The sequence below is a fragment of the Typopeltis vanoorti genome, chromosome 14 (assembly GCF_054136105.1).
Source record: "Typopeltis vanoorti isolate ZY-2024b chromosome 14, IOZ_Tvanoo_1.0, whole genome shotgun sequence".
Lineage (NCBI taxonomy): Eukaryota > Metazoa > Arthropoda > Arachnida > Uropygi > Thelyphonidae > Typopeltis > Typopeltis vanoorti.
This window is the reverse complement of record NC_143562.1, coordinates 89,399,319-89,421,579: the sequence shown is the minus strand read 5'-3', so window position 1 is coordinate 89,421,579 and position 22,261 is coordinate 89,399,319. Positions and strand designations below refer to the sequence as shown.

Below are 22,261 nucleotides of genomic sequence, written 5' to 3'. Positions count from 1 at the left end.
CATCCTTGGAAGTTGTGTAAAGGTGTAGTGAAAGGGAAAATGAGGAATGAATTTTATGTGAAGAATGATGGATGAGTGGAATGCATTTCCAGGATGTGTTGTGGATATTAAAGGAGTTAATGAATTCAAGATTCAATATGTTAGTTGCTTAGTGAGACCTCAGATGCTGCATAGGTTTGACCATGTAAGTTTGTTATAATAAATTTATTCATCTGGTCCCCATACCAGCTTTGATTATTCTATTGTCCATTTCCATATTTAATTTATCTTCACCAAAAATTGTGCCTAAATAACAAACATTTTACTTGTTCTCTAGGTTCCTCAGAGAATAATCCAGTTACTATGTTTCTTGTATCTTCTGTGTTCATAGTTGGTCTTTTTATTGTTGATTTTCTTACCAACTGTGTTTGATGGCTGTTAAATTTAGCTAAATAATCCTGAACACTGATGTTGATATATTTAGAAGTAGAACACCATCATCATGAAATAAACAGCTGAGTTTAACGTATACAAATTTGATAACATGTTTAATCTCATGTTCTTTCTTAATGTGATCTGTCATACTAATGAAGAATAACAGTGGGTTAAAGCAGATAGCCTTGCTTTACACCTAATTTTACATCTGGCCATCTTCTGGTCTAAATTTTGACTTATAACTTATAGGCTATGTGTATTGTTCTATTATGTTCAATTTATACCTTATATATTTATAGCACTTTGACCATTTCTCTTGGTGACACATGTACCTTTTCCTTAACCACAAAGCTTAAGTCAGATTCTAGTTATATTCAGATTTTTTTCCCCACTCTTAGTCTTACTGTAAAAATTTGGTCTTGATAGCACTGAAATAAATGCATACAACTTATTTTCTTATTTATTATAAAGAAATAAAAATTTTTTTTTTGATTGATATAACTTTACCATGTTAGCAAAAATTCACTATATCTTTAACTCCTTACCCATCACAAAACTTGAAGAGAGGTAAGGAGAAATATTTGTTGAGAGTAATTGTAGTGGGACATTTATGAAAAGGCAGATCATGCAGAATTGACTTAAAGGTCTGTGAAGTGAAAGTTAATTTTTGTTTTGTATTCTCTAGAATTCATGAGTTTTTAATACTCTACACCTATTAGGGGTGCTTAAGGGTCAAAGCTGTAGAACTGAGAGGAGACCTCCACATAGCCTTTAAAGGAATGCAGAGAACCGACCAGGGCTTCTGACCTAATGTCCAATCCTCACCTTCTCGTGGTGCACCCTGTTGGGTATCTACCTAGATACTGAACGACCGAGGATGGGCTGGCAATTTGGGATTTAGCCGACCAAATTGTATTCTTATTGGCTTAAACCAATATAGAAAATGATGGTACAACATGACAAAATTTCATGCTGGCTGGGATGTCACCAGGTTAAACAAGGCCCCCGTTGTTTTCGCCAGGGAACCAGGGCGAACAGTGAAAAGTCAGCTACTAGAACAAATCCTAAAACACACTCCAACTCAACATCCCCAGAGTTAAAGATTGGTACTATCAACATAAGAAGCCTGAATGGCAAAGAAATGGAGCTAGCTGAAGAATTAGATAAGTATCAGATGAACATAATAGGGGTGACTGAAACAAAAAAGACAAAAACTGGTGAGATCTTTCTGAGCAATAAATACAAAATGTTATATTCAGGAAATGACAATCAAGGAAAAGAAGTAGCCATAGTATTCAACACAAAATACGAGGCTAATCTTCTTGAATGGCACGCAGTCTCAAGTAGAGTGATGTGGGCAAATATCAGAATGGGGAATTGGACAATGAGACTTATTTGTGCCTATGGTCCCACAGAAGGTTCTACTAAGGTAGAAGTGGAGGAATTTTTTGATGCTTTAGAAAAAGCAACTGATACAATGAAAAAGGAAAAGGTGGTCCTTGTTGGGGATCTAAATAGCAGAGTAGGAAATGAGTGTGAGACATACAGAAATATTTTGGGAAAATTTGGAGAAAAGAGCAAAGCTAATAATGGCAAAGATCTGTTTGATTTCTGCTCACCACATGGACTGGTTATTACTAACACCATGTTCCAACATAAAAATGTGCACAAATTCACATGGAGAGAAGAGGCTAGGAATAAGAAAAGTCTCATTGACTATGTTATTGTTGATAGTGATGTTTTCTCCCTGGTGCAGGACACCAGAGTGTACAGAGGATTTGAAATTGGAAGCAATCACTATTTAGTCTTGATCAGGTTAAAATTGAATTTCATATTGAAAATAATAACATGTAAGAAAATTTTAAAGCGAATAAAAGTTGAGCAGCTCTCAGATGTGAACTGTAGACTAAAATACACAAAGATTATTGAAGAAAAAATGAAAGAGTTTGAGAACAAGAACCAGACCTTGGAGATTCAGTGGCAAGCCTTGAAGAAAACCATGATTGATTCAGCCAGAGAGGCATGTGGTGAGGTTGTCTACAAGGATAGAAAAATCAGAACTCCATGGTGGACACAGGATGTTAAAGAGGCAGTGAAGGAAAAGAAGAAAGCATATCATACGTTCCTGGCAAATAAGTCAGCTTTTGCTCTTAGAGAATACAGAGATAAAAGTAAGAAAGCGAAACACTGTGCAAAACTAGCTAAACAAAAGTCATGGGAGGACTTTGGCAAGAACATAGAAAATAAATATCAAGAAGGTGGTAAGATATTCTGGAGGTTGTTGAAGAAGCTTAGGAATGGAGGAAAGAGTGCTTTAAAAGGAGTTAGAGATGATGAAGATGACATGAAAAAGGGAGAAAAAGATATCCTTGAAGTATGGAGTAATTACTTCGAAAAATTGCTGAATGAAACAAGCAGTGATAGCACAGTGGTAAAAAACACTTAACAGGCATACAGTCAGAAATACAGAAATGAAGTACAAAAAGCCATCAAAGGCTTAAAATGTGGAAAGGCAGCAGGAGTAGATGATATTCGACCAGAAATGCTGAAATATGGTGGTGTAAAAGTCTTACAGTGGCTGCACTGCATAGTTCAATAAGCCTGGACAGAGAGACGAATTCCTGATGATTGGAGTAGAGCTCTTATAGTACCCATATATAAAAAGGGAAATAAAACTGAATGTGAGAATTACAGAGGTATTTCTCTACTGAGTGTTCCTGGCAAGATCTATGCAAGTATACTTGAGAAACTGTTGAGAAGAATTGTGTAAGAAAAGCTTGGTGAAGAACAAGCCGGATTCAGACCAAATAGAGGCTGTCAGGATCAGATCTTCACTTTACGACAAATAGTTGGGAAATGTTAGATCTGAAATAGGCGACTTCAAATTTTACATGACGTCACCATTCCAGAATCTAACAATTAACAAAAAACATATATGCATACTTATCTTTTAGTGCAGTGTAACTATGTTTTTTTTTGTACAACATCTTGTATGATAAACTGTGAATTATGTGAATTTAAATTAATGTATCTATATGTCTAGCATGAATGTAAGTCAGCAAAAGGGGCAGATATGAGAGAAATCATTAGTGAAATATTATAAATGAAAGAATGTGTATTATTCAGCAACATAGAGCAAAGATCTCCCTAATACTGTAAGAGCAGTGTAAGCACCTGCAGGCATCACATCTAAGAAGACATAATGACGCATATGTTCCCGGAAACAAGAAGTCCCGTATGTTGTTCGGTGAAGTAACCCAGCCTGAGACCAATGGGTGAGACGATAAGAGAAATTCAAACTCGGAAAGGTGGCGCTTTAGGGGAGCGTATAAAATCCGCAACACGGAAGTAAGTCACCCCGTTTTTTCTTGTTCCTGCATTTCTCTTCGTGTGCTCCAAGAGTTCATTGCAGTTCAGCTCTCATTTTTGAGGGCTGACTTATGAAAGTTCCGGCATGACACCGCAGCAGATTTCGGCAAGATCAACCATAGGCCATCAATGAGAAGGTCATCGACGTAAAACTTTAGCAGAGAGATAGCATCCAGCTCAGGCGAGCACGTGTAACCCACGTGGCGATAAGATCGAGACAACCAGAGTCGAAACAAAGGAGGAGGGACGGAAGAAAACCGATAAAGAATAGATAAGTACTCTAACTTGTTCTAGCCCCTTTTGAGAATTGACCAACAGTGTTAAGAGAATGCATCTTAAAATTTGTAATGGAAGAAAGAGTGAAGAACTAAGATTTATGTAAATGACTATGCTTTTAAAATGAACTTTAAGAACTTTCAGTTAGGTAGAGATTCTGTCGTAATTAATCCGAGTTTATATATTATTTATGTGCTAAAATGTCTAAACGTCCAATTGAGCTGTAATTAATGTATTATATGTTGAGTTATTGAATTTGCTAACATTTTGAAGTGAATGCATAATTGTTTTAAGATGGAGAGAGTGAAAGAATGGTAGAAGCTGAAATTAGATTTGATAACTACTTTAACTTGTATGGCATTATATAATGAGTTTAGTAAATATTTTGATTCCTTACTTACATGTGTTTCTGATCGTGATGACTGACCCTGACCCTTCATAAAACATCGAACCCGTGATCGTGTGTGTGTGTGCACGCGCGCGCGTGCGGGGATACCCCAATTGAAAGTAGTAGGGCACGACTGCAAATAAAATAAGCCAGAGAACCCAAGGCTTTTAAGAATTCAATTAACATTATTAGTGTCACCTGATATTCTATGATTACCCTAAAGGCTGAGTTTATCTCTAACCTTAAGGCCCAGCCTGGTGCAGATAGAAAATAAATTTTGCCTGAGTGACCAGGATAACTCATGGAATTCAGGGAACAGGTAATTTCTGGTGGCCCTTAAAAGGTTAAATTACGTAAGAAAAGGTATAAGAGAAACGAGACATAACGTTAAGATTAATATTAATGAAGATCACATAACAATGGCTCAGCCGACTTAACAAAGAGGTACATGTGATAGCATTTGATATAGCGGCTGAAGTAGGAAAGGATAAAGTTAAATATTTTGCCTTGATATATCAATATCAGAGATATACGACGCAACAGAAAAAATGGGAATATAACAAAGATCTGTATTTAAGTTTTGTCGATCTGGAAAAGGCATATGACAAGGTGCCAAGAGAGAGAGAAGCTGTTCAATACGCTACAGTTAAATGGTGTCAATGGGGCATTATATCAAGCAATACTTAGTCTTTATTTGAGTTGTAAGTCAGCAGTTAGAATTGAAGGAAGTACAGGAAGATGGTTTAATGTTAAATCTGGTGCGAGACAAGGATGTACATTATCCCCTCTATTATTCATTATCTATATGGATCACATTATGAAGGCAAGTGGTATTAAACCTGATATCAAAATTGGAGATGCTAATGTCAGCTCTTTGCTTTATGCGGACGATATTATACTTCTAAATAAATCCGCTACAAGCCTGCAAGATTCCCTGACTAAATTGAATAACTGTTGTAATAGATATGGTATGAAGGTCAGCATTAAAAAGACAAAGACCATGAAAATAGGTAGAATTTTTGAAAATGTCAACTGCTTTGTGAACGGGAAACCTGTGGAACAAGTAAAACATTTCAACTACTTAGGCATGATTTTTAGTGAAGATGGTAAATTAAATATGGAAATAGATAACAGAATCAACAAAGCTGGTATGATAGGCAGTCAATTGAACAAATTCATATGGAATAAGAGAGAAATTAGTCGGAACACTAAATTAGCTGTATACAAGACAGTGTTCAAACCAGTTTTAAATTATGGATCTGAGAGCTGGGTTAGTAAAACACTTGACCAAAGACTGCAGATATGAGAGTCCTGAGAAAGATTAGAGGCATGAACAGATGGCATCAATGGCAATATCATATTAAAAATGAGGATATTAGGAAGGAACTTGACATTGTCAGCATCCAGGAATGCGTCAGCAGAGCTAATCTCAGGTGGTATGGTCATTTAAACAGAATGGGCGAGGAAAGATTAGCAAAACAAGTGTTTTATCTGTCAGGTTGGCAGGAAAATGACTCAGAGGAAGACGAAGATATAGGTGGATTGATACAGTACAAAGTGCCTTAGATGATAGAAATATAAGTTCTGATAATGTTGGAGTCTTGACAAGTAACAGACTGATTTGGAGTAAAATTATAGATAGGAAGTTAGTAATGACGTAAATTTTTCATGTAGTACTATCATATCCTGTACACCCCCTTGAGGGTACATGTCAGTTTCGCCCATTCTGTTTAAGTGACCATACCACCTGAGAGCAGCTCTACTAACGCATTCCTGAATGCCGACAATGTCAAGTTCTTTCCTAATATTCTCGTTTTTAATATGATATTGCCATTGATGCCATCTGGTCACACCTCTAATCTTTCTCAGGACTCTCATATCTGCAGTCTCTAGTCTTTGGTAAAGTGTTTTACTTCTGACACAGTTCTCAGATCCATAAGTTAAAACTGGTTTGAACACTGTCTTGTATACAGCTAATTTAGTGTTCCGACTAATTTCTCTCTTATTCCATATGAATTTATTCAATTGACTTCCTACCATACCACCTTTGCTGATTCTGTTGTGTCTATTTCTATATTTAATTTACCATCTTCAGTAAAAATCGTGCCTAAGTAGCTGAAATGTTTCACTTGTTCCACAGGTTCTCCATTCACAACACAGTTGACATTTTCAATGATTCTGCCCATTTTCATTGTCTTTGTCTTTTTATTGCTGACCTTCATGCCATATCTATTACAACAGCTATTGAATTTAGTCAGAGAATCTTGCAGACTTGTAGTGGATTTATTTAGAAGTATAACATCATCCGCATAAAGCAAAGAGCTGACATTAACATCTCCAATTTTGATATGTTTAATACCACTTTCCTTCATAATGTGATCCCTATAGATGATGAATAACAGAGGAGATAATTAATGTACATCCTTGTCTCACACCAGATTTAACATTAAACCATCTTCCTGTACTTCCTTCAATTCTACAACTCAAATAAAGACTAAGTATTGCTTGATATAATGCCCCATTGATACCATTTAACTGTAGCATATTGAATAGCTTCTCTCTTGGCACCTTGTCATATGCCTTTTCCAAATCGACAAAACTTAAATACAGATCTCTGTTATATTCCAATGCTTTCTCGACTATTTATCGTAAAGTGAAGACCTGATCGTGACAGCCTCTATTTTTCCTGAATCCAGCTTGTTCTTCACCAAGCATATGAATTTATTCAATTGACTTCCTACCATACTATCTTTGCTGATTCTGTTGTGTCTATTTCTATATTTAATTTACCATCTTCAGTAAAAATCGTGCCTAAGTAGCTAAAATGTTTCACTTGTTCCACAGGTTCTCCATTCACAACAGTTGACATTTTCAATGATTCTGCCCATTTTCATTGTCTTTGTCTTTTTATTGCCGACCTTCATACCATATCTATTACAACAGCTATTGAATTTAGTCAGAGAATCTTGCAGACTTGTAGCGGATTTATTTAGAAGTATAACATCATCTGCATAAAGCAAAGAGCTGACATTAACATCTCCAATTTTGATATCTTGTTTAATACCACTTTCCTTCATAATGGGATCCATGTAGATAATGAATAACAGAGGAGATAATGTACATCCTTGTCTCACACCAGATTTAACATTAAACCATCTTCCTGTACTTCCTTCAATTCTAGCTGCTGACTTACAACTCAAATAAAGACTAAGTATTGCTTGATATAATGCCCCATTGACACCATTTAAGTGTAGCGTATTGAATAGCTTCTCTCTTTGCACCTTGTCATATGCCTTTTCCAAATCGACAAAACTTAAATACAGATCTCTGTTATATTCCAATGCTTTCTCGACTATTTGTCGTAAAGTGAAGATCTGATCGTGACAGCCTCTATTTTGCCTGAATCCAGCTTGTTCTTCACCAAGCTTTTCTTCCACAATTCTTCTCAACCATTTCTTAAGTATACTTGCATAGATCTTGCCAGGAACACTCAGTAGGGAAATACCTCTGTAATTCTCACATTCAGTTTTATTTCCCTTTTTATATATGGGTACTATGAGAGCTCTACTCCAATCATCGGGAATTTGTCCCTCTGTCCAAGCTTTCTGAACTATGCAGTGCAGCCACTGTAAGACTCTTATACCACCATACTTCAGCATTTCTGGTTGAATATCATCTACTCCTGCTGCCTTTCCACATTTCAAGCCTTTGATGGCTTGTACTTCAAGTATGGATATATATTCCTGACTGTATGCCTGTTGAGTGTTTTTTACCGCTGTGCTATCACTGCTTATTTCATTCAGCAGTTTTTCAAAGTAATTACTCCATACTTCAAGGATATCTTTTTTCACCCGTTTTCATGTCACCTTTATCATCTCTAACTCCTTTTACAGCACTCTTTACTCCATTCCTAAGCTTCTTCAACAACCTCCAGAATATTTTGCCACCTTCTTGATATTTATTTTCTATATTCTTGCCAAAGTCCTCCCATGACTTTTGTTTAGCTAGTTTTACACAGTGTTTAGCATTCTTGCATTTGTGTCTGTATTCTCTAAGAGCACAAGCTGACTTATTTGACAGGAACATTTGATATGCTTTCTTCTTTTCCTTCACTGCTTCTTTAACATCCTGTGTCCACCAGGGAATTCTGATTTTTTTTATCCTTGCACACAACCTCACCACATGCCTCTCTGGCAGAATCAATCAATGTTTTCTTCAGAGTTTGCCACTGAATCTCCAAGGTTTGATTCCTGTTCTCAAACTCTTTCATTTTTTCTTTAATAATCTTTGTGTATTTTAGTCTACAGTTCACATCTGAGAGCTGCTAAACTTTTATTCGCTTTAAAACTTTCTTACATGTTATTCTTTTCAATATGAAATTCAATTTTAACCTGCTCAAGACTAAATAGTGATCACTTCCAATTTCAAATCCTCTGTACACTCTGGTGTCCTGAACCAGGGAGAAAACATCACTATCAACAATAACATAGTCAACGAAACTTTTCTTATTCCTTGCCTTTTCTCTCCATGTGAATTTGTGCATATTTGTATGTTGGAACATGGTGTTAGTAATAACCAGTCCATGTCTTGAGCAGAAATCCAAGAGATATTTGCCATTATTATTCGCTTTGCTTTTTTCTCCAAATTTTCCCAAAATATTTTTGTTTGTCTCACAATCATTTCCTACTCTGTGTAGATCCCCAACAAGGACCAACTTTTCCTTTTTCATTGTGTCAGTTGCTTTTTCTAAAGCATCAAAAAATTCCTCCACTTCTACCTTAGTAGAACCTTCTATGGGATCATAGGCACAAATAAGCCTCATTGTCCAGGTCTTCATTCTCATTCCATTCTCATTGTCCACATCACTCTATTTGAGATTGTGTGCCATTCAAGAAGATTAGCCTCGTATTTTGTGTTGAATACTATGGCTACTCCTTCTTTTCCTTGATTGTCATTTCCCGAATATAACATTTTGTATTTACTGCTCAGAAAGATCTCGCCAGTTTTTGTCTTTTTTGTTTCAGTCACCCCTATTATGTCGATCTGGTACTTATCTAATTTGCTAGCTCCATTTCTTTGCCATTCAGGCTTATGTTGATAGTACCGATCTTTAGCTCTGGTGATGTTGAGTTGGGGTTTGTTTTCAGATTTTTTCCAGTAGCTGAATTTTCGCTGTTCAACCTGATTCCCTGGCGAAAACAACGGGGGGGGCCTTGTTTAACTGGGCGACGCCCCAGTCGGCATGAAATTTTGAATAATATTTATATATATCTCTGAAAGCTATTAGACTTTCATTCTTTATAAAACTTTATATCACTATTAACATGGACTGTTGATAGTGATATCAATAGTCTATGTTACTATTGAATTTTGTTATTTATTCCCTCTCCATTTCCTGGTAGAAACAGTTCTACGCTTAAAAAGGTGAAGATAATTGGACACTCAAGAGCATAGAATTCACATGAATTTATCCTCCATTGCAAAATGCTGATGTATACTTAGAAACATTGAAACTGCTTCTTAGACTGAACGTAACTCACAGTACATCTTGAGATTTTGGTTGTATACAGTCACTTCTCATCGAGTTGCATCCATCTATTCTTCGTATTGTTGGTGCTCGTGCTGCAATTGCAAAGTGTTGCATTTCAGAAATGTGAGCTTTCCAGACTAATGTTTATTGAGACCTTTTTTTCATTAGTTGCAAGGTGCCTGTTGACATAGGTATTGAATCATCATGCTGTGTGTTATTTTTGTAAAAATGTGTATCAATTGTAAATATGTTGTTTTTATTTTTAGGTGCCAGAACTTGGTGTACTCTGGGAAAAATGTGGTGACTCTTCACCATTAGTTAGTGCATTGTGCAGTCAGGCAATTACTTCTCTTTTCTTAGGTGGGCATGCTGATATTACTTATATTATAAATAGTCTCCTTGCTGCTATACCATCAGTCAGGTATGTTCCATCCTTATTAATAATCACTGTAGTTTCTTAAAATGTTTTATATGTGAAATCATAATGTTGATGTAATTAATTGGTATTATTTTCTCCATCTATAATTGAGAATTATAAATATATTATGTTTAAATAACTATTGAGGTATCTCTGTTTTAGAATGAACAATATATATATATATATATATATATATATATATATATATAATTCATGCTCAGTTGAGGCCCATATATATATATATCTGTATACTGTTAGTGGTGCATGAAGGAGAACTTTGAAGGAAGTATTTTCATATAATGTCATATCAGTGGCCTGCATATTTGTGTAGTTGGTTAAAAGACTGCTTTGCACACATCATCTGTAAGTAATCTTATCATCATCAAGGGCTCTAACAGGCACTTAAATTCTCAAGACACCTTTCAAGTACCCTTGGATTTTGTAATTGTAATCTGAGGATAAGTTGATTAGCCTTATGCCTGTAAGTATTCTTTGTCTGTAAATTTCATGTGTTCTACAGGCTGGTTTGCCTTGTTGTGGGGATGGAAAACCAAAGTTTCTGGGCAGAAAAATCCTGACACCTCTGTATGAGATTGACTAACTCACCTCCAGTTGAAAAGCCTTAATAAAGGTTGTTTGTGTCCTAGATGAGACACAGAGAGAGACACGAAAAATGAGTTATTGGAGGCTCTAAGTCTTATAACTGATTTGAAATGAAGACAACATCTTAACTGGGTCATGCAGAACTGTTTTACAGTTGGGATGGTTGATAGGTCTAATGGTCCATGCTAGGTTCTCCTAGCATAGACTTGGACCTTTGTCTTATCTGGAAAGATAAAAGGTGCAGATGTGACACTTCTGGAATAATGCAATACTTCCTACATATTGGCAGTTTTATGGAATAAACCCATGTCTCTTTTAACATACCAGTGCTGATTGTCATTCATAGCTGATATTCCAATATGATTAGGAAAGCAATGTGTGCACTAACTTTCCTGTCTTATACAGAGTCCCTCTCTCAACCCACTAAAATTGTGTGACTGTTAACTATTATTGAAACAAACTGGAGTGGAGATAATATCAGTACATCCTAGTGACACATAGTCTGGTGTGTGTGTGTGTGTGTGTGTGAGGGGGGGGGGAATTGGCCAACCTGGTTGGCCGAGTGGTTAGTGCATCCGCTCTTCAGCCAAAAGGCTGCGGGTTTGAATCTTGCCTTGGGCATGGATGTTTTTGATTGTCTGTGAAAATACTAGTAGTGGTGGTTGGCAGTAGATGGCATTGGTGTAAATGATGATGTTAGTGTTAGTTCATTGTAGTTGATAGAGACAGAGTTGTAGAATTTTGAATCTTCCCTTGGGCACGGATGTTTTTGATTGTCTGTGAAAATACTAGTAGTGGTTGGCAGTAGATGGCATTGGTGTAAATGATGATGATGTTAGTGTTAGTTTGTTGTAGTTGATAGAGACAGAGAGTTGTAGAGTTGGTGCCCTCCCTCGATTAGTCTTTGGAACGCCCTGGAGGTGTCACGTAATAATAATAATTCAGCATGAATTTAAGGAAGAATAGTCCAAAATACTTGGAGAGAATGCTTAAAGAGTAGAAAATGTAATCATCAGATCCCATGCACTATTAAGAAGAGCATAATTAGGTTTATCTCATGAAGGTACTTTCGGTGCTTATTTCGCCATAAAATAAATTAGGATTACGGACGATCCGACTTATGGCATTTTGTACTTACAAACAGGCTCCTATAAGAATAATTAATAGTTAAATAATTAAATTAATAATTTGGGAATTAGTTTCTTCCATACATGTAAACAAACCCTCATTGTGTAAGTGGTTTGTTGGCACATTATCTTTATGCTAGCAGCTAGTCTCATTGTTTATGCAGTCGTTTACACATGGCATCACTTTCGTCTTAACTTTTTTAATTTGATTTTGTGATTCTGTGATTACCTTATGCTTCTAAAGTGAAAGTCCACTGCAAGTCCATGTGAGCCTGTATCGAAGAGAAAGGTGTTTACAATGGAAACGAAAGTAGAAATAATTAAGCGTTTGGATCATTGGGAAAGGATTAGGCTTTAGTCGCTCAACTATTGGAACAATTATAAAGGATAAAGTGAGAATAATGGAACATGTGAAAGGCAGTGCTCCAATGAAAGCATCAATTGTTACTAAGCAGCATAGTGGATTAATTATTGAAATGGAAAAGTTAGTTTGATTTGGAAAAGTATGATTCGCTTAGATCAAAATAAGCGGAACATTCCTATTATTATTGCCACATATGAGCCATTATAGCATTGTTATTATCGTATATCTGCTCTTCATCAGGCATCTGAGTTGCATACAAATCTGACTTAAAGATTGCAGGCGTAGACTTCTGTGGCTAATTGGTTCAAAAGATATATTTCATAGAAAAAGTGAAAGATGTACATATTTGTCCAACAGACATCTTAGCAAGTCTAGACATTATCAGCTTGTTTACAAACATCCCGAGACAAGAAATTTTGAACCTCCTAGAAGACCTCTTCCCTCTGGATATCTTAAATCTTTTTAAACATTGTATAAACAATACTTTTTTCACCTATCAAGACAGAATCTGGGAACAAAAAGAAAGTTTGGCCATGGGTTCATCATTATCACCGGTATTAGCAAACCTATTTATGGAAAAATTTGAAAACAATGCTCTTAAGAATTACCATAAAAAAAACAAAAATATGGCTATGCTATGTGGACGATATTTTCATCATATTCAATGGAACAACAGATGAACTTATCAATTTCAAAGATTATCTCAACAATTTGCACAACCATAAAATTCACTTTAGAATAAGAAGAAAATAAAAAACTTCCTTTTCTGGATATTCTATTAGAAGTTAATGAAGAAAGTATACTCTCCTTCTCAGTGTATAGGAAGCCGACAAACACTGGAAGATTTCTAAATGCAACCTCACACCACCATCCTTCACAAAAAATAAGCTTAATTAAAACTCTTCGACAGAGCATACAATATCTCCAGCATACAAAAAAGATGTAATGAAGAACTAAAATACTTAACACAAATCCTCCAACAGAATGGATATGAAACAAAAAACCATCAAGAGAATCCTTAAAATGCCTCCAACTAACAACACAATAAAACAGGATTACAAAAACGCAATCTCGCTTCCTTATATCAAAAATGTTACAGATAAGCTAGCCAAATTAATGAACAAACACAACATAAAAGTAGCCTTCCTTCCTATGGAAAAAATCTCAAGATTCCTACATCCACCAAAACCACCTCATCATCCTCTTAAAAAACAAGGAGTCTGCAAAATCCATTGCTCTTGCGGGATTTGCTATGTAGGACAGACAGGAAGATCTGGAGAAATATGCATGGCTGAACACCAAAAAGACATACAATAAAAAGAGAACAAAAAACGGATTTTGCTTTCCATACCACTTCAACTGGACACAATGTACTCTGGCAAAAAACGAAGATGTCATACATAGAAAACAACAGTTATATAAGAAAATTTAAAGAAGCTGCTAATATGCTAAAAAACCCTACCCGATGCAATAAAAATCAAGGTTTAATTCTCCATCAAGTGTGGTCAGCTCTAATAAAAAATCTACCTCAATCTGAGCTCGGACTGTATGAGCGAGAACAAGAACACCTGACATCATCCAGTATTGTTCAACGTCAATAACGTTTTATATCTGCATTCTGTTATTCGAGTTTATGAATAGCCCAGAAAAAACTTTAAGCTTTAAGTTATACTATTTACCCCCTGAAGATGTAAATCTTATGATTTACGAAACTTGTCGGGAACTATTCTTTCAGTATTTTATATAACTGAATAATAAAAAATGTGGTGTAATCACCGAATTATATCTTTTGACTTAAAGATGTTCTCAGGAACATATCTCGTCTGTAACCTGGAGACTGGCTGTACTTTATCACCTACTTTCTGATTTCCAATGTGTTTAATGTAGATGGATATTTGAACAATCAAATGAACTAAATCCCAAATTTAACTCCTCCTAAGGAGACAGATTTGGGATTTGGGTATTGGTGTTTTTCAGGGGGAGTCTCTAATGCTGTCATAACTGAAGTATAACAGAAAAGATAGTTGGAAATTTTAGTATTATAAACTAGTAACAAAAAAAATCACCAGCTGTGTAAAGTTATCATGAATATCTTAGTGAAAGAAATCAGAAGTGCACATGTGTGCAACACTTTGCTTGCTATAGTAAATTGTTGTACATAGTGCAGTGCCACTACTGTAACTTCTTGAAGCGGCATCTGAATTGAAATGAATCTCATGAATGACCACAGGGAATATCTCAGTTTAGGTACTTGTGAATGTCTGACATCAGGAATATCTCAGTTTAGGTACTCATGAATGTCTGACATCAGGAATTTCTTGGTAATTGAAAGATACATGATTTTCTTTTCTTCTTATAGTTAGAGCTCAAATTTCCACCTTTGAATGGCAGAATAAATCAATTATTTAAATAGTGATAAGATACTTTCTTGATTTATAGGTATTATTTGTGAAAAAATTCCATGCTACTCCTCTAAGTAAATATTATTTTTATGGATATTTAGCCTATTTTTGTTTAGGAGTACCCCCTTTTTTATAGTCATTGGCCAATGACTATAAAAAAGGGATGCTCCTAAACAAAAATAGGCTAAAATAGCCATAAAAATAATGTTCTTGATTTATGATTATTATTAATGTTGTGTAGGCATCATGGGTCATTTGTTGAATTGGTACATTATTACACCTAATTATCATGATCTGGTGTCATTATATGACATTAGATTGTGCTAATTAAGTTGTTTGCCAAACAAGTATTTCTTCTTACACACACGTGCATACACACACTGAATTTTTCTCTAACTATCAACACCACAAGCACTAATACTATTACTCTCAGCCTATAAGATTCTCCCTATCCCCCTAAACTGCCTATCTCAACCCATTTCTTTCCTTTACTGTCAGTTTTGCTGCTGTCTTCAGTGTATTATCATCAACTATTCTCCATCCATTGCTGGATAAGCAGTGACTTGGACTGTTTGTTTCTAGGCTACTCTCTGTTTTTTGATTTTATCTCTCAATGCTAAAGCCAGCATGGTTGGCCGAGTGGTTAGCACATCTGCTCTCCAGCCAAGAGGCTGTGGGTTTGAATCCTGCCAAGGGCATGGATGTTTGTGATTGTCCTACTAACCAATCATATGTACTGCTGTAAACCTGTGTCCTGGGACAATATGACCTTTGATGTCTTTGCACCATAAAAAAAAATCAAATCAAACTCCATGCTAAATGGTTGTCCTCTAGGTCTTTTGCAGTCTTTTAGGTTCATTAATTCTTTTAGCAATGTGAACTGCCCACTGCTATTTGAAGGTTTTCACTTTAGGGTCATTTTAGGATTTGGATTCATCTGTAATTTTTTGAGCTTTGTATATGTAGTTATTTACATTTTCTGGCATTACATCCTCAACATTATATGTATGATTTATCTGTAAATTTGCTGAACATTATTTTGTCAAGTTCATCTTCAGTCCCACTGCTTTACTTTTCTGTGCTAGTTGCCAAATCACTTTTTGTAACAGGCAAAGTGTTTGCAGAAATGATGTCATCAGCAAAATATAGATATGCAAGTTGTTCTCCATTAATTCTAATTACTTTTCCTTCCCAATTCATTGCTAGAAATTTGTAATGCTGCATTTAGAAGCATTAGTGATATGGTATTATTGCATTGAAGTGTTTACAGAAATGTCATCAGTAAAATGTAGATATATAAGTTGTTCTCCATTAATTCTAATTACTTTTCCTTCCCAATTCATTGCTAGAAATTTGTAGTGCTACATTCAAAAGCTTTAGTGATATGGTATTATTGCCTTGGTATACTCCTTTCTCAATTTTGACTGATGTGTTTTCAAAAACCCTGAATGTTGCTGTCACATTCTCCTAGATGCTGGTGATAATTCAAATGTAGTTGTCTATGGAGCACGACTTCAAGGAGTTGATGAGTCAATGTTATTATGGATGTCAAATGTCCTCTTGTAGTCAATGAATTCCAAGCAGAGTGGAAACCTGCATTCGTTGGATTGCGCTTATGGTACTTATATGTGATATGTAGTGCTTCAACTACTTCTGAAGCCTGCTTATGGTTGAGCAAAGGACAGCACTTTTCCAGGTTGGTGTGACAGTACCATTGTGAATACCTTGTAAATTATAGGTAGTGTGCTGATAGGTCTGTAGTTCTTCAAGTGTCCTTTGTCTTCTTTTTTATGTAAAAGAATCACTGCAGCATTGTTCCACTCCATAGGAATTCAGCCCTCATCAAGGCATTTCGTAAATAGATGGGCAAGTATAGTCTCCAACTCTTGACTAGCTTTTAAGTGGTCTGCACTAATGCCATCTTCTCCTGAGGCTTTTCCGCAGTCCATTTTCTTGATAGCATGGGTAACTTTCTCTTGTGGAATCACTGCTTTTTCCTTGAGTATGATTTTTGCAGTCCCATTATTGTCTTTATTGTGCACTTTTCCATATACTTCTACAGTTTTCAAAGTTTCCTTTCTATTTTTTAGTAATTTCACCATAGTTTTTAAGGGCTATTATCTGCTTCTTTCCATTTCCCATTTGATTCCTGGTCATGCACAGGTTTTGATTATTCTGAATTGTTTTCTAGATAAACTCACAGTTGTCCTTTCTTATGTTCTCTGTAATACACTTACATATGGTCTTGCAGAATTCAGGCATACTCTACTGCTGATAATTTTTTCTTGCTGAGTTTCATGTTTCTTTATTTCTGTATGAACCTTTTGGTCTTTTCTGAAAGCAATTTTTTCCAGGTTTTTTAGTTTTTTTCAGTGTTTTGGTAAGTATCCTATTAATTGCTATTATGCCGCTCAAGATTTTTTTCTAGTGTTGAGAAACAGTTTTGAGTTCTAGCTTTGCAATGGTTATGAAGATTTGTTACATGGATTTTCCTCTATTTCATTATCAATTTCAGTATATATCAGTACCAATTTACTTTATGAAACTGGAGGTGGTGCTTTTGCTTTTAAGAAAACACATATGCAGTAGGCTATCAGAAATCACAGAATGCTTCTTTGGTTTTAGGACAGTTGATGCTATTATGCCATATTCAAATTATGTGACATATAATGGAGAATTTTAGTCATTTGGGAAAAATACCTTTGTGTTTTAGTGTATCATTTAAACATTCCTAAGTCCACAGTCAGCAATGTTGCAAAGAACTGAATTCACATCTGAATACTAAATCCTAGATACAACCACTTCGATCTAAAAATACTGACTAACAGAAGTTGATACCCTTTGAGAATGCTGGTTATCTCATATTGCTATCAGACCCTAGATAAGCAAGAATCTGTGTTTGGAAATTTTTGTAATCAGCCTTTCACAGACAATCTGATAAGTGTTTCTGTGTTTTTTTTTTATAACAACTGAGTATTAGAAATTTTTGAAGAAGAGCTGCAGCCTTCAAGCCTTTGTCAAAAAGATATGTACATCATGAGTTGCCAGGATCTAATGCTCTCAGGACTTGGAACATAAAATTAGTGTAGAATGATCAGTTAATTCATATGTTTCCAGTCTACTGGATCTTTTTTTTTTTTTTTTTTTTTTTGCATGTGGTAGCTAACTGAAAAATATTTTATAACTGAGTTTGTTTTCCTTAGGGTGCTTAAGGGTCAAAGCTGTATAACTGAGAAGAGACCTCCACATAGCCTTTAAAGGAATGCGGAGAACCAACCAGGGCTTCTGACCTAATGTCCAGTCCTCACCTTCTCGTGGTGCACCCTGTTGGGTATCTACCTGGATACTGAACGAACGAGGATGGGCTGGCAATTTGGGATTTAGCCGACCAAATTGTATTCTTATTGGCTTAAACCAATATAGAAAATGATGGTACAACATGACAAAATTTCATGCTGGCTGGGGCGTTGCCCGGTTAAACAAGGCCCCCGTTGTTTTCACCAGGGAATCAGGGCAAACAGTGAAAAGTCAGCTACTGGAACAAATCTGAAAGCACACACCCCAACTTCACCAGAGTTAAAGATTGGTACTATCAACAACAAGCCCGAATGGCAAAGAAATGGAGCTAGCTGAGGAATTAGATAAGTACCAGATCGACATAATGGCGGTGACTGAAACAAAAAAGACAAAAACTGATGAGATCTTTCAGAACAATAAATACAAAATGTTGTATTCAGGAAATGACAATCAAGGAAAAGAAGGAGTAGCCATAGTATTCAACACAAAATACGAGGCTAATCTTCTTGAATGGCACGCAGTCTCAAGTAGAGTGATGTGGACAAATATGAGAATGGGGAATTGGACAATGAGACTTATTTGTGCCTATGGTCCCACAGAAGGTTCTACTAAGGTAGAAGTGGAGGAATTTTTTGATGCTTTAGTAAAAGCAACTGACACAATGAAAAAGGAAAAGTTGGTCCTTGTTGGGGATCTAAATAGCAGAGTAGGAAATGATTGTCAGACATACAAAAATATTTTGGGAAAATTTGGAGAAAAGAGCAAAGCCAATAATAATGGCAACTACCTGTTGGATTTGTGCTCAGGACATGGACTGGTTATTACTAACACCTTGTTCCAACATAAAAATGTGCACAAATTCACATGGAGAGAAGAGGTGTTGTGTCCCTATCTCTAATAAAATTACTCTTTTATTTTAGTCTTTTATTCAAATTCTCGTTCAACACTCTGAGGTATCACGTGGTATACCTGTATAACAATGGGTCAAGCCAATACCAGAGTATCTGAGATCAACCTCTCGTAAAACGCTAAGAAATTTATTTTTTTGCTGCACTACTTAGGGCTTTTAGATTAAATAATAATATAATAATATCAATCAAGAGGCGATCTCTAGATAGTATTTTAGTGATACCTTGACCTTTGCAGACGTGGCCAAAATTTCTTCCTTCTAATTTCCCACGTAGGTTCCTGTTAGTTTTTATAAGCGGTGCATCGGATTCCAAAAATCACAGATAGACTCAATTGTATTCAAAAGCAAGGTTTATTAGATACTATAATTATATACATAGAGTGCAAGTAAACTTAAATCTCAATCTAAGAAAGTTCCTGACAATCAGGTTAACATTAAAACATTCCAATTTCACAAGGATACTCATACTGACCATTGTTAATTTTTCCAGTATAAATTTTATCAACATTAAAAACACCTAAATTATGCATAACAATCTCAATAATCCTTTTCTAATTCAGTTTCACTCAAACCACTCAAAATAGCATCTATGTCTTTTACAACCTTGTTATTAATAGCAATTCTTGACTCTGAACCCTATCATAACCTCTTTAGACATATAATAGCACCAAAATCTTTTGCAATCTTGCCATTAATAGTAATTCTGTACTATGAACCTTATCATAACCTTTTTAACGTATAATAGCATCTATATCTTTTACAATCTTGTCATTAATAGCAATTCTTTACTCTGAACTTTATCATAACCTCTTTAAACATGTAATATCATCTATCTCTTTTACAATCCTTTCATTAATAGCAATTCTTTACTCTGAACCTTATAACCTCTTTAACTTATAATAGCATCCATATCTCTTACAATCTTTTCATTAATAGCAATTCTTTACTCTGAACTTTATCATAACCTCTTTAAACATATAACATAATTCGATCATAGTAGGAGACAGTTAATATACAATAATTCTCGCAGGATCACTACAGTTCAATTCTATATAGTATCATTAATGTTCCTTCCTTAGATTCACAGCGCGGTACAAATCCTTTCATTTGTAGTTAGCAAATACTATAAAGTCTACTTATCTATCTTGAACTGCATCACATTAAGAGGTCCTCAGGAATCTGTCTCTCCTTAATTGAAATATCCATGGGCTCTCATCTGGCTTTCTGTGGGCGGCCGGGCATACTCTTTCTGCGGGGATACGAGTTCTAGTTCCCGCGATGCCTCTATTGTGAGCAGGTGGAGGGCGGCAGCGCCTCCACCCGCTCACAACACCATGAGACCAGCACCAGTAGATCAGGAATAAAAAAAGCCTTTTTTTCAGGGATGCTAGACCCTTATATTTTCACCTTTCTTTCTTGGCGATTCTCGCATTCCGCGATGTCCACCCAACGCACTCATGTGGGCTCACGTCACGGTGTCCAGCTTTCTCCGCTACATCCCACGTGCACTGACGGCATGCGATTGCTCCTTCGCATTGCTGCTCCGTGACCTTTGGACTTCAACTCCCCAACATCTTGAACTTGTGCTAACATTCTATATCTCTTAGTACACAATGCTCTATTAAACTTTGCTACAAGTCTACACTTCCATTATTACTTAACTAACTTGTGAGTGGTACAAAATGCATATTTATTTGTTATCTCATAGTATGAAATATTTCATATTTTTACAATGCATTATTTTAATACTCAGAGGCAAGCATGTTATAATGTTTCTTATTGTGTTTTCGCTCTGTTATACAATGATAAGATGAAATCTCATGATTCCGAATTATCAGGGTATAACAGGGGCAAGGAATAACAAAAGTGATGATGTTTGATGGTGATGTTTTCTCCCTGGTGCAGGACACCAGAGTGTACAGAGGATTTGAAATTGGAAGCGATCACTATTTAGTCTTGAGCAGGATAAAATTGAATTTCGTATTGAAAAGAATAACATGTAAGTTTTAAAGCGAATAAAAATAGAGCAGCTCTCAGATGGGAACTGTAGACTAAAATAAAACAAAAATATTATTGAAGAAAAAATGAAAGAGTTTGAGAAAAGCAATCAAACCTTGGAGATTCAGTGGCAAACTCTGAAGAAAACATTGATTGATTCTGCCAGAGAGGTATGTGGTGAGGTTGTGTGCAAGGATAAAAAAAATCAGAATTCCCTGGTGGACACAGGAAGTTAGAGGCAGTGAAGGAAAAGAAGAAAGCATATCAAAAGTTCCTGGCAAATAAGTCAGCTTGTGCTCTTAAAGAATACAGAGACAAATGTAAGAAAGCTAAACACTGTGTAAAACTAGCTAAACAAAAGTTATGGGAGGACTTTGGCAAGAATATAGAAAATAAGTATCAAGAAGGTGGTACAATATTTTGGAGGTTGTTGAAGAGGCTTAGAAATGGAGGAAAGAGTACTGTAAAAGGAGTTACAGATGATAAAGGTGACATGAAAACGGGAGAAAAAGATATCCTTGAAGTATGGAGTAATTACTTGGAGGAATTGCTTAATGAAAGAAGCAGTGATAGCACAATGGTAAAAAACACTCAACAGGCATACAGTCATGAATACATATCCATAGTTGAAGTAGAAAAAGCCATCAAAGGCTTAAAATGTGGAAAGGCAGCAGGAGTAGATGATATTCGACCAGAAATGCTGAAGTATGGTGGTATAAAAGTCTTGCAGTGCTGCACTGCATTGTTCAGAAAGCCTGGACAGAGGGACGAATTCCTGATGATTGGAGTAGAGCTCTCATAGTACCCATATACAAAAAAGAGAAATAAAACTGAATGCGAGAATTACAGAGGTGTTTCCCTACTGAGTGTTCCTGGTAAGATATATGCAAGTATACTTGAGAAACGGTTGAGAAGAATTGTAGAAAAAAAGCTTTGTGAAGAACAAGCTGGATTCAGGCCAAATAGAGGCTGTCAGGATCAGATCTTCACTTTACGACAGATACTGGAGAAATCATAGGAATATAACAAAGATCTCTATTTGAGTTTTGTAGATCTGGAAAAGGCATATGACAAAGTGCCAAGAGAGAAGCTATTCAATACGCTACAGTTATATGGTGTCAATGGGGCATTATATCAAGCAATACTTGGTCTTTATTTGAGTTGT

At 35.8% G+C, this 22,261-nt stretch overlaps 1 protein-coding gene across 2 annotated transcripts in view; it reads left to right on the top strand.

Moving 5' to 3' along the window:
- Positions 1–22,261, top strand: part of LOC150099747 (focadhesin) — a 381,450-nt gene that overhangs the window by 15,981 nt on the left and 343,208 nt on the right. For both annotated transcript variants that reach the window (XR_016549345.1, XM_090403693.1), the window contains exon 3: positions 10,244–10,398. Coding sequence is in view for 1 of the 2 variants with exons in the window: in XM_090403693.1 (XP_090259819.1) it covers positions 10,244–10,398 (155 nt within the window). In the remaining variant the exon portion in view is untranslated. The remainder of the gene's footprint in view (positions 1–10,243; positions 10,399–22,261) is intronic.